The sequence below is a fragment of the Nelumbo lutea genome, chromosome 5, assembly GCF_056320005.1.
Source record: "Nelumbo lutea isolate HS-2025 chromosome 5, American lotus-T2T, whole genome shotgun sequence".
In the NCBI taxonomy this organism is placed as follows: Eukaryota; Viridiplantae; Streptophyta; class Magnoliopsida; order Proteales; family Nelumbonaceae; genus Nelumbo; species Nelumbo lutea.
The window spans coordinates 7984931-7998762 of NC_142688.1; the positions used below are offsets into that span (position 1 = coordinate 7984931).

General features: G+C 38.4%; 1 protein-coding gene across 1 annotated transcript; it reads left to right on the top strand.

Annotated features, from left to right (window-relative positions):
* The first annotated feature begins 11530 nt into the window (after nt 1-11530).
* On the top strand, nt 11531-13111 carry LOC148850145 (LOB domain-containing protein 37-like). The gene is made up of 2 exons (XM_088947883.1): nt 11531-12164; nt 12332-13111. The coding sequence occupies exons 1-2, from the start codon at nt 11981-11983 to the stop codon at nt 12850-12852; spliced, it is 705 nt and encodes a 234-aa protein (XP_088804009.1). The 5' UTR covers nt 11531-11980; the 3' UTR covers nt 12853-13111.
* The last annotated feature ends 721 nt before the right edge of the window (nt 13112-13832 follow it).

Consider the following 13832-nt stretch of genomic DNA (forward strand, 5'->3'; position numbering starts at 1 on the left):
ATGCCATTGCTCCAGAAAATTATGATACATCAATGTCACATTGGAAAATGCGGTGCTTTAGAAAACAGTAATATATTTAGAACCAATTTTTCCATAAAAAATGGTGCTCCAAACCACACCTTAGAAATAGAGAAGGCATGATATGGAGAAACACCGAATTCGATGTTTTTTCAATTTGGAACTTATTGTTGCTAATGAGGACCTGATGTGGACTTCATATAATAGGTACCAGTGCTAAAAACAGATATAGAGCATCAATACCAAGCAGAAAGTGTTGTTGTTGCCCTGTGAAACGTTTACCTAGCAACAACATTTCCAAACAAAAAAAGACACAATTTTCTCAGGAATTGCAACCCACACATAGACAACACTGTTTTTTATTAGACATGCCATGTCGGATTAACCTGCATATCAAATAGAGTTAGAAGTTCATAACCCTCTGTTAAATTCTCTTCCCACAAACAAAAGCAGAATACGAGAATACCCAAATATGAAATATGGTTCACGAAGCCCTGGGTGGTTTCCTTTTTGTACCGGAGCTTGAGCTTCCCGCCTCTACTTTCGTCGTCTGACGACGTCGTAAATTGTGGCTCGTTTCGCCTTTGGCAATGCTCAACCCAAAATCTATCTTTGCAAGGGGGCCACTGCTCTTGCTCTTGACAAATCGTGTGATTGAGTCATACTCCGAGCAATACAGCAGTGCAGAACCGGGTTTGAACATATTTTGGTCTCTTTCATTACAATTTACTATTTTAGGGGCAAATGGAGTTTAAAATTTCAGGATCCATTGTTGTATAGTGGAGGGCGGAACTTGCTTTCCCTCGATCTTAGTGTCTCTATCATCTCTGATCTGTAAGCCTGTGCTTTGTCTGTTTAACTCTCCCCATCTGCCACTACATGAAGATGAAGAGAGACAAGCCAGTAGGCTAGGGCTAACGGTTTTGATGTAAATGGAAGACAACAATCCTTCAACCATCGCAGAACCAGTTGTGCTTGTCAAAGTAGTAATCTTCAATGTTGAGAAGAATCAATCCGCATCTTCCAACCCCACCTGTGATGGTAAAACGAGGACTGACTTACCCATTGCATTACATGGTGGATTGATCCCTACTCCCTAGTCCTAGTGGTTAATCCTCAATGTTGCAAGAATGCAACAATTAATGATCTTTCCAGCATAGTATAGCATTGGTTCTCAGAGATAATTATCGTATATATTATGGGTCCATATCACTAGAGCACAAAAGCTGCAGCGACCATTGATCAAGAATACCATGTTTATTTTTCTGGGTACCACATACCCTCTTAGGTGGATAAATAACTTTCCCACATGGTGGAAAAATTCCAATACTTAAATGGGACAAAAATGCCCCATTTAATAATGGATTTTTATGGTTAAAATTGTCATTTTCTTTTTACTTGGGAAATAAAAGAACTTGGGTAAATACACTTACATAGGTAAAGTGTTTTCCAAGAAAAATTTACCCAAGTAACTGCATTTACTTGGGTAAGCAACTTATTGAAAAGCAAATGGGGCCCTAATAGCACTGACGAATGAAAGTTTTGTAACTAGGGATTTGTGGGTTTTGTGGGTTTATGTTTTTGTTTTGGGGGAGGGGGACCATGGTTTTCAAACTGCCATTGACCCAGATGGTCGGACCATTTGGCCTAGGAGCCGTCTAGGCAACTGGTTCCATTTTACCCTAAACCTGGTTCCTAGCAAAAAATCGATGAATCGGTCAATGACCCATTGACCCGAGCAGTTGAACCATTGACCCGTTCAACAATTTTGGCCATTTTTTATTTTTAATTATTTTTTAATTATTTTTTATTTTTATTTTTAGAACGAGCCATTCATTCAAATCGAACGGTCAAACCATTGACCCAAGCTATTGAATCGTCTACCCATCAACCTGTTCAAAAGTTTTGGCCGTTTTTTATTTTTTATTTTTTTCATTTTTACTGTCAGAATGGACCATTCGTTTGAACCATCAACTCGAAAACCAGTGGTGAAAATGTTTCCATTTCTGGGTCATTTTTTTAAACCATGATGGAGACATCTAAACAACATTTTTTTTCCCTTCACTCTTTTAAATGAAAAATACAATATCACATGAAAAATTCTTTTTTTTACAGAAATGATAATAACAAACATATATTGGGACAATTCATCCAACGCCGAATAGGTTAAATGACCAATGGAGAGTCAAACTTCTCATTGATCCTTCGCGTCTCTATATTGAGTTGATGAGCCAATAAAAATAGAGGGGAAGAAGCAATCATCAAAATTTTTCCTTCAGGTTGGGAGCAAGATAAATGGGGAAGGAAATTGCTAAGAAATTGGGTCATGCGCCACTTTGAGTGAGAGAGTTTTTTTGTCAAAATCAATGACAAATGGTTACTTGTGGTCAATGAAACGGTGTTTTTTTACCTTGGCAGGTGTCACCCTGGAGGTCTGAGTGGAAGTGGAACCACTGCAGCTTAGGTAGCTCACAAAGACCTTCTTCTATTATGGGGCTAATGACAATATCCCATGAACTTTCATTCGCGACAATGCTCTCCTAAACCTTTACTTTGCCACAAATGTCCCCAACCATTAAATTTGATGACGGAATGCATTAAATCACTAAATTGCTCATCTAAACTTTTCATACTTTTTTATTGCTCTTTTCTCTTAAACCCAAATCAACCTAAAAGGCTAAAACTGTAAAACACCTCCATATTTTTCCAAATAAAATCAGCTAAAATAACAACAATCATTCCTTTGCATAAAAAAAAAGCTTTTAAAAAGTTTAGGTTTATTTCACTAATATGAATGTCTCTCAGCATATTGAAGTATAAAAAAATTTCTACTAATTTCTCTAATTAATAAATAAAAAAAACAAAATCATAAATTTATATCTATCAGAAAGAAACATCTACCATTTCATTTGAACATTAAATTCAGTCAAAATTTTGTAAGGATCTATTGGAGCAACCAAAAGGGCTTCAATTCAATGTTATATTTAGAAAACTAATTTAAAGACAAAAACCCCAAAAACTCAAAACATATATTGGCCCATTTTTTTTTTTTATTTTGGGTGCTATATACCATTAATAACTTCACCTTGACCCTTTTTTCCCTTAGGTTATGTTTGGTTTGAAGGAAAATATAGGGAAAGGTAGGAAAACCTTTACAATCCTTTTATTGGTTTACCTGTCTTTCCCTTCCTTTTCTTACCTTTTTCTTCAAACCAAACATAACCTTAAAATGCTGATTGCAGAATTTGATCCCAGACCAATACTAAAACAAACCAGCTAACACACCAATGAACCAGCCCTCGGATAGATGGTTCATATATTGGCCATGGAAAAATACTTGCTAAATGACGCCGAATTTAACCGATGGAATCATATCGGAGGGCATATTTATCGAAAAGTGGAAGTTCAGGGGTATTTATGGCAAATGGAAGTTGAGAGGAATGATGGTCATTTGTCACTCATGGGGGTAGTTGTAATTTATCCAAAAATCGAGAAACTTCGAACGGGGAGGATCCATGCTTCTCAACTTCTCACAGCTTAAAAAAAAATTCTCATAGCTTTCTTGCTGCTTCGTTTGCTTATTTTTAATTTACAGACATTTCAAAACTTTCAGGGTTTAAAGAACATTGTTAGTCATTGCTGAATTTCTTTTGTTATTTTGCCGGATATGTACTTTTTTTTTTTGTATTGCAGTTCCAAGTACACAAACTGCGATTTGTCGCATAAGGTTGATAATGCTAGAACCATGACATGGTACATAAACACTTAAATACTTTTACAACATAATTACACTACTCTTGTTGGTTATATATTCATGCGTTGGTTTGAACCAATCCTATTGATATGCTAGAATATGTTTCTTGTTGGTCATAATTTAAATTTTTTTTTGTCGGTTCGGGGTAGTTTAGTCAGGCATGTATTGATCTTTATTTGTCCAAAAATATTTGTGATAGATCGGATTACCTGTGCAATGCCTTAGATAGATGGAATTTTGTTTGTTTGAATAGACCCAGCGTGGTGTTATAGCAACACATTTGTAGCGTTAGGCTCAGTCATCTGAAATCCACGGAAACAACTTATGCCAACTAGTTGGAGTTGGCTACATGAATCCCGTTCGTTCTATCATTGCACTCTTTCAAGGACCCTATCCTTCGTTAAATAGAGTTTCAGTACTTTTTTTTTTCTCTTCCATCGTTCCTAATTTAACACTTTTCTTAGTAAAAAAAATGTAACTGGATAACCAATATAAGTCGGTTGAAAATCAATATGTTCACCTTAAGAATATTCTTCATATGCATTGCAGAAGCAATTTCCATGAATAAATATGTTTTTTTTTCCTCTGTCATTCTTTCATTTGGTTTGTGTTGGAATATCCCTTTTATTTGTCACTTTTTCCCCCACACTTAGAGTAGTGGAAATCATCATCACTGGACTTTGTTGTTTCATAAGTCCTCCTTTCTCCTTGAGTGGTACAGATCTAGTAGAAAGAGAAGAAAGGGAAGGAAGAAGAAGATGATTTGCTGTTTGGAGTTTCACTGGGAAAAACTGTTTTTCATGCATGGGGTATGTGAGGTTCCCCATTCCACTATGTATTTGAATTCCGTGCTGCAGTCCTGTATTGATGGCTTAATTCCCTTTACCTCTGTTTCCCTCCTTCCAATATTTGAATTCCATGCTGCAGACCTGAAGACACCAGGAACCCTAACATCTGTATGAACCAATTCTTCTATGAAGTGCCAGAAAACTAAAATTAAGGTAATTGGTTATAGGCGGCCCTTGGGCTAGAAGATGTGTAACATTGTTTAAGGCCCATAATCTGCCATGTACCTAGCCATGTCATACTTAAAAGGTTTGTAACCAATGGGCCCTTAAAAATCAGATCCAAACACTAGTGCATTTTGTCTGTTTTGTTACATATATAATTTTGGTTGGTGAAGAAAAGTTGTTGGGAAGTTCTGAGAAATCAACTTGATAAAAACAATATTTTTCCAAAGTTGGATTGAGGCCAATGCATAGTAAACAGCTCGGAGGTGTTGAGGCTGCTGGCAAGAGAAGGAGTCCAAGTCACTTATATGCACGTTCACAGTTCACAGAGAAGGGAACCAAGCAGCAGACTGGCTGGAGGAGAGAGATTTTCACAACGACTTGGGTTATGTTGTCTTAGTTGATGCTTTAAGTGGCAGTTTCTCTAGGTCTGTTTTAATCTTACTCCATTGTATATGTGTTGGAATCTGATTTGATTATGTCTGTATTTTGGCCATTAGACAATAATTAGAATGTTAATTTAAAGTTTTTATGATTAAGTGGGATATACTTTTTGGTAAACAGATGGATTAAATGAGATTTGGGATCTTGACAAACGTAACGTGTTTGATGTTTCTTTGTATTTACGATATACAGTTTTCCCTCAATATTTAATTTTGCAGATTTATTACAAAAAATAATTGTAGATTTATGCTAATTTTGCATGGGATATTGAGTTTCACTTGACATGCATTAGTATGGGGTGGGTGGACGTAAATGACTGGAATTTGGATCTACGTCAATATTTCACATAATTATTAGATATTGAATTAGGGGTTGCAAGTGTGCAACTTGGGCGGGCTTGGATTGAGGATTTGATAAAATTTTAAGAGGCCTGGGCTTGATACTGCATAAACCCGTCAAATTCGGTATCTCATTTGCACTCCAATGTTGGATCGAATTCAAATATCCTGGATTGGGATATAATTCTTCCAGCTTTGATATGATTCATTAATTTGCAGCTCTACCTCAAATTTACCTCGGTGACTGGGGGTATATTATTAAGCTGAAATTGGTATCGAAACCTATCCTTAGGATGCAACTAGTCAGGTTGGGTTAGGGTCAATTCTAACCCAATCCGATTTGGTGAACTCCCAACTATAACCCTCACCCAATCCATGAAATCACTAACAGAGAGGACATACCTTTTAACGCTCCATTGTTATTTGTTTTTCCTTTTTTTTTTTTTTTTTTTTTGTAAGGGCTAAGGGGTGGTGGAACTTGCATGGACAGGCTTGGGTTGGGATTATTTTTTTTTTTTTTTCTGACTCAGAAGCAGTGTAAAATGCAAAAAATTGTGTAATGCGTACGAATGAAGTGGATTAAGCCCAAAAGTAATGAGTTGGATATGAGTTAGAAGTTGGAGGAAGGCCAGGCCGTATATTTTGTCCGCTTGTGAGATCACCATTAGTGAAGCTGAAAGCTAAAAGATATATGTTTTATCACCTGAATGTGATACCTAATATCTTTCTTTTAATTTGGAACGCAGATGTGCTTCTCATTTGGTCGTTAAACACTTAAACCTGCGTTGTTACCGAGGCGAGGACGGAGGACCCACCTAAGGGAATCTTGAAGACTCTGCCGGCATTTCACGACAATTCGAATGTTTGTTTTTATATGTGCGCGTGACTGACCGAAGTTTCAATTTGATTTGTATGTTTTATATAGTTTTTATTTCAGGAGGATGAGAATATAGCCTAAGCGACGTCCGACGTTCAATTCAAAGTGCAGGAGCCTGGGACTGGGAGGGACTACTTTGATTGGGCCCGTGAGTGAATTTTTGTCTGCCACGCGAAAGCGATGGAATATTGGAATTGTCGGCAACGGCAAATTAAGATAACAGTTTTAGTTTTAGCCATATATAATTCATGTATTCCTCTGTTTAGAAATTAACAGGCATCAATCTCTGAATTAATGCAGGGTAAAGTTGTGCAGTGCAGGGTTGGCTTTCACGGTTCAGGTTTTATAATATACAATATATTCAGTCCCAAGTCCGAATTAGAGTTCAGCTCGACCATTCGGGCTTAGGTTTTGAGTCCAAGCCCAACCTAACTATTGGGCCTAAGTCCAGCTCCAGCCAGAAATTTAAAAATAATTTTTTTCTTTTTATTTAATAAAAATGTTTTATTTATATTAATAATTCTCAAAACCCAAAAGTAATAAAAGATCTCACTATTTCTTAAAAAAAAAAAGAGATAAGAAACAAAGAAAAAATATTATACATATATATATATATTTATTAAATAAAATATTTTTTATTATTTAATATATATTATTAAGTTAGACTTGGGCACAGGTCGAGCTTTTTTGAGAATGCCTAAGCCCAGCCTAAAAAAAAAGTCGGGCCTAGTGTTGTAAGCCTGAACCTGAGCCCAATCCCACAGCCTAAAACCATGTCCAAGCCCAACTTAGAAAGGGCCGAGCCAAGCCAATCCATTGAGCCACTCGGCCCATGAATAGGTCTCAGTTCTACTTATTAGACATGGAAAATTGCAAACATATGTAGTGCGTTCTTGTATATATATATATTTTTACCACACACAGCACACTCGTTCAACTGCGGCTGAAACTAGCAACTGATCGATGATGAATACTGAAGAGTGAATAGTGAATACCCCTAGCCCAACCTAACAAATACATTACAAATGGAGTGACGTATTCTAGTTCCTGTTCCACCTACCTGCATACTAAATGGCAATTGGAAGAAAAAAAAAATGTTTCTATATAATCGTGCTATTGTTTAGCATTTCATTTATTAAGTTGAAAACTAATTAACAAGGGTAATGCGCTAGCTGATTAATTTATTTAGTTAGTTCTAATAAAAATGTGTTTGTTTGTTGATCCAGCATTGAATCAGCATCATCATTTGCTCGACAGCATGGCTAGTTTGTGAATTGTGAATTGTGAATTGTGGGAGAGAGCTGCTAACTTAAGAAACAAACAAGCCAGATTAATTAAAATACAAAAACAGCACACTGGAAAATGGATGCATGGCATGTAGTCCAACTGAAGCTAAAAACTGGCAACTGCATCAAATAATTCATGCATGGTCTTCGATCGATGATATTTTCTTTTTCTTATTAAAGTTTTGGTGCATGGTGGAAGAAAAGTATGTTATTTAGTTTAGTGCAGAGACTCAGGAGCTTATATATAAGTGGTCCACAAACTGCGAATTGATGTTTTTATATGGTACATAATTGGACTAATTAGTAGAATTAGAGCCATGGTTTTAGAACAGCCCATTGTAATCATCTATTAGTTTTATTTTTTATTTTAAGGAATCCTGGGCATGCAAAGCTAGAAACGATTTAATTAATATTGATTTAACATTAAACAATTAATGTCCATGATCACTCCTTGCTTGTTTTAAACCTCGAAAAATTGCTACAAGAGAACACATCAAATAATTATCAACCATCATCTCCCTCTTAACGTTGATCCTAATTACTTGCATATATATCAGGTCACCTGCTTCCGTTGTTGGAAGTGATTTGTTTTTTCTGCGATCAATTCATAGATTAACCCTTAATTACCTGAGTAATTAACAAGCAAAACCTTAATACAATCACGACCACAGTACGTAAACGGTAAACCGACCCATTTATATATGGATTTCAGCACTATGGCTGAGGTACGTCTTTGTGCGAGGGTTATTATCACTTGGACTCTCTCGATCGATCGACAAACAACAAACAACAACAAATCACAAATGGGAGTACGTGTACCAAATAAGGACAGTTGGGTGCTTTTCGTAATTGAATGACAGTTGATGTTGATTAACGTAGCAGATAGAAAACACAAATACTCTCTCTTCTTATCCTTCTTTCTCTTATTAGACTTACCGGTGGAGTGGTGGACTTGTTTTGATTACAACTTTAAATGGATAAAAACGCCACGTCTGCGGAGACTAAAAGACAAACGAAGCTCCTGTCACGGGTGCCGTACTCTACCCCCTTCTTCCACAGACAAATACAGACTTACAGAGAGGAGAGCAGACGCAATTCTCTCTCTACTCCCTCATTGACTCGGCTTCCTTCCTTGGCGGGTTTTAGATCGATGCATGATTTGTATACTTTCTCCCATCATACCCAATTAGTGACTGAATTGAATGAGATATTTCTCGCCCAAAAATTTGTATCGTGAATCAGGTTTTATGTTATTCTGTCTGATGAAGGGTCCGTATTGGTCGCACTCGCATATTAATTGTCCTTCCATCCATTCTCCCCCCACGTTTTTTTTTTTTTTTTTTTCTTTTAAATCTGAAGAAGACCCTGAATCCTAATTGATGGGCTTCCAGGAAAATTACAGAGACTTGTAAATTTCGTTCGGGAATGAGAGGTTATTGAAACGAAGTAACTTATGATCACTCATTCTCATTGTACGGATATTAGCACAAGTTCAGAGCGTGGGCCTTTTGGTTGTATGAAAGCAGCTGGTAATATTCGCATTCATCCCAAAATCAAAAATCAAAGGAGCCCAGTTGGGAAATCTTATGCATTCAAACAACTAGGTCCTTTTTGTCGGCCAGAACATAAATCAAGGGCACCTAACTACTATTACCACTAGCTACCACCACCATGAACAACCTCTCTTTTTAATAAAAACTAAACAAAATTTCAATTCTTCATCATCTCCATAAAGAGTTCTGTTACGTGCGAAATTCCTGTTTTTAGGATAAGAAGGGGAAACCTGTTTTTATTATTTAGTTGTCATTCTATAAAATTTTCACCTTGTTTGATTACTTGGCAATGCCTATTACAATGTAATGTAATATTTCATCAAGATAAGGCTAACATCTAGAACCGTTCTGAAATTTGTATTTTTAATTGCTTAATGCTTTTTTTTTCTTGAGTGGGTAGGCTCATGGAGCAACAAAGTTGGGCCCAGGCCCTTCAAGAACAGTCACCGCGTCGTGGGGAGATTATCCACTTGCACACAAAAGTGATTTACTGAAAAGGGGCTACAGCCCATCAACTTTGAAATCTCTCTCTCTCTCTCTCTTTACCTTACCATACTGGGCCTGCTCTGACTGGCTCCTCCATTCGTCATCACATTGGGTCCCTACAGTACATCCCAACGGTGCATTGGGAGCATTTACTGGAGATGTTCCTAATAATACACGCCGAGGTGTGCTGCGGGGCGTGCGGTCCGTGGGGAGCCGATTCGGACTGACTCCACTCTATTAAACCATTATCCATTAGAATCTTCTTTGCTCTCCACCATCACCCATGGTCTTCCGCTTGTCGTTCAGTGCATGTGCGCTTATCCAATTCAACCCCTCCGGCTCCACCCTTTCTTTTTTTTATTTTTTCTTTTTACTTTTTACATACAAACCCAAACCAAATTACTAATTCACTTTTCTTACTTAGGAAACCTATTCACTCCTTACTTTATTATTCTTATTTCTTCACTGTTCAAATCAATTCTTTTAAAACCATTTCGGAGGTCAAATCACTTTTACTTATGAAAACTATTCACTGCTTACTTTATTATTCTTATCAATAAATAATAAATAATGTATAATAATATCTTTTATGTAATATATGCATAGTTTATAAAAAAAATTCTATTTTTAATTTTTAATTTATAAAAATATCAAAAAGTATAATTTGAGGTCAAAACTTTTTTTTTTCAAAAATAGTGGGCAAAGCATCTACAACTCTTTGGAATGCATATATTTAAAAAATTATCCAAAACAAAAAAAAAGGAAGATCATCCAATGAAATATTCGAATACATTTAAGTTATGGCCTTCAAAAATTAACGTACACTTCTAATATGCAACCTGTGACCCCTTCACCGAGTAAAATGGTTCAATGGTCCAACCACACGGATGGAATGATTTTTTTATTAGATCAACAGATTTTAACTAATCGTTGGATTTTAAGAAAACAGAACACAAAATCATGACCGGACAATTTGACCAAGCAGGTCAATGGCGGATTGAAAAAAATGGGTTGAAAGTTGGTGATGAGATTCTAAAACGGGACCCAGAAGCCACAAGAAAGGAAAAATTGTATTCCCAAGAAAATGCGTGAAATGTAGGAATTCCACGTGTACAGAATTAAGGAAGGGTGGATGTCATGGTAAGGAGCACAGACAGAGCAGTATCGGTTACTTTGGCATGTGGACAGGACAGGTTGTTTAGACTTTTAGACTTAGGAATTAGAAGATGGTGGACATATATGGACCACTACGTTACGTTGTACTACACACCGCACGTCCACGGCGTCCCGTAGTGTCCATTATCAACCCAAAGAGCTGGAAAAATATCCAAAAATAGAGGCGGCTTGTGGTGAATAGTGTATTAATATGGATACCACCTGCTTTTAGGAATCAGGACTACAAGTGTTTTTGTGTTTCAGATTCTAGATCAGACTTCAGAGAGACGCCCATGGGTGATGGGGCCATGCTACACCCATCACAGATATGTAAATGCTGTACGTAGACATTGTTTCTGTTTTTGGCTAACTATACAATACACCATACTGACCATAGCCACAGCAAAGCAAAATCAAGTGAGAAGTGGTGGACGACACCAACACGACATCTCCTCTCTCTCTCTCTCTCTCTTCGAGGCGGTGAAGGGAAGTAAGTAAAAGTAAAGGGAGAAAAAGGACAGTTGAATAAGGGGAGTGGAAAAAAAGAGGGGTTGATTACGCAGTGTTTTTCTCTTTTTTTATTTATGGAATCCAACGGCGGAGGAACGTGCATTCGCGGAAACACGGAGCCGCTCGCGCCCAGGAGTTTGGAACCTAATCTCCCCTCTTCCTTTTGCTTCATTTTCTATCCACTAAATTCTATTTAATAAAGAAACTTTGGAAACAGACTGCCCAAAACCAGAAATAAAAAACTAACCAGACCAAACCCTCCCTCCACTCAGGTTAGGTACTTAGGTTAGTCGGTTTTTTTTCTCTCTCTCTAAAAAAACGCAAAAACACGGCCCCGGCAAAGCTCTCCCTCATCAGTCATCAGTAATCATCCTCCACTCACGTTCACATATAAAGTCCACACCTCTCCCTCTTCCACACCTTTCAACTTTCAACCCCTCGATTTTCTCTCCGTTTCTTCTCTCTTGCTTCTGAACGAAGATATCTCCTGAAAATCCCATCCTTCTCGTCGCCCCAACCTCACTGAAGTTGGTTCATGATCAACAAGAGATGAGTTGCAATGGCTGTCGAGTTCTTCGAAAGGGATGCAGCGAGTCTTGCGTCCTTCGTCACTGCCTTCAGTGGATCGAGAATCCGGAAGCCCAAGGCCATGCTACTGTTTTTGTAGCCAAGTTTTTTGGCCGTGCCGGTCTCATGTCCTTCATTTCTGCTGTACCGGAAAACCAGAGACCTGGTAAGAACAAACACTTCATCTAAACAAATTAAGAAAAAAATAGAGAGAAATAGTCTAGTCACCTTTTCTTCGTGCTCTTGTTCTCTAAAACCCTTGGATAGCTCTCATTTATTTTTAATATTTTTTGTTATTTCGACTGATGAATCGTTAATGCATGTTTCTTCCAGCTCTCTTCCAGTCTCTCCTATACGAGGCGTGTGGTCGCACGGTCAATCCTGTGAGCGGAGCCGTGGGACTTCTTTGGACTGGGAACTGGCACGTATGCCAATCGGCTGTTGAAACCGTCCTCCGCGGGGGCACTCTGCGACCCATGACGGATTTTTTGGCCGGAACTCTGATGCATGATACCGACGAAGCTTCCGAGGTGGAAGTGCCGTGTGACAACGCCGATAAGCAGCAACCGCCTCGTGATCTTTGCTCGCGATCGAGGGCGCTGAAGCGAAGGGGCCTTCATGAGCTGGCGGCGCCAAACCTACAGCCGGGCGATCTCGATCTGTCCCTGATGCCTGGGTTACCGAAAAGAGTGGCAACTGGAGGAAGAGGAGGAATGATGTACGTGAAAGAGAAGCGCCGGCCTGTGAGTCCATCCATGAATTCGGAAGAATCGGTAACGACGAGTTTCGACAGCGAAGCTGTTGCGGATCAGACACGAAGCGGAGAGCGAAAGCTTCTGAATTTGTTTGTTTGATAAAACGAGACATGAGACTTCTGGTTGTTGTCTAACTTGCGGGGGAATCGACATTTATATGAGCTCGTTCCTGTAATCTTTTTTGTCTTGGTGCTTTGTGAAGTCCCGGTTTTGAAATCCGGCGAGGTTTTGTAACTATCCGGCAAAGGATTTCTCTTTTTTGGGAGGGGAGAGAGAGATGAGTCTGCCGGTGATGTTTTTGGGGAGAAGGGAGGTTATGAATAAAAATTGCTTTTTTTTTTTTTTTGAACTCTTCAAATTAAGTTGTGCAATTAGTGATGAATCCTCCGGGTTAACAAATACTATTATGCGTTTAAAGATTGTTTTGACTTAACCGAATTCATACGAAAATGTGAAATATCCGAATTTAAGGAAATTTTCAATTTTAGAGATCATAAACCACTAAACCGGAAAAAAAAAGTCCGGTAATCTGTTTCTGCGAAACCTTTTCCTTCTCCTAGTTATCTAAAAATGAAACCATGTTAACCCATTAAAAAATAAGTAATATACACAGGCAATTCATAAATAATGCAAGGGAAGGTCGGTCGTCGCCGTAGGGTTGGAGAAGTTTTGTTCCTTTGTGAAAGCAGGAGAAAGAGAAAGAGAAGGGAGGTCCCTTGTGATGAACAAGTGTCGAAAACCTTAAAGAGGGAATCTGGCTCTTAAGAACGGTGAGGGGTAATGAGAAGCGATGGGTCCCAAGAACGACGATGCAAATCTCTCTCTGCGCGGAGCCTCACTCACTCACCAAGAGGCAAGCGAAGCGAGGAGCGAGAGAGGGAGGCGGGGGTACGGCGCATGTCAGCTTCGGTTTACGTGCTCGGTTTATCTCCCCTGTCAAGTTTCTTCCTTCACTTGTCGGAGACTCGGGCTGCCGCAGTCGCCAGTTGGGGCAGCCTCCATCGGGGGTGATAGGATCCACGTCACCCTCCCTTACTGATTGTATTAATATAAAATACTGCCCTGGATGTGGAATATAT

Excerpts from the sequence above, each read along its gene's own strand:
- LOC148850145 (XM_088947883.1), top strand. The coding sequence starts at position 11,981 with ATGAGTTGCAATGGCTGTCGAGTTCTTCGAAAGGGATGCAGCGAGTCT. Across the intron at positions 12,165-12,331 it reads ACCGGAAAACCAGAGACCTG|CTCTCTTCCAGTCTCTCCTA; the intron begins GTAAGAACAAAC and ends TGTTTCTTCCAG.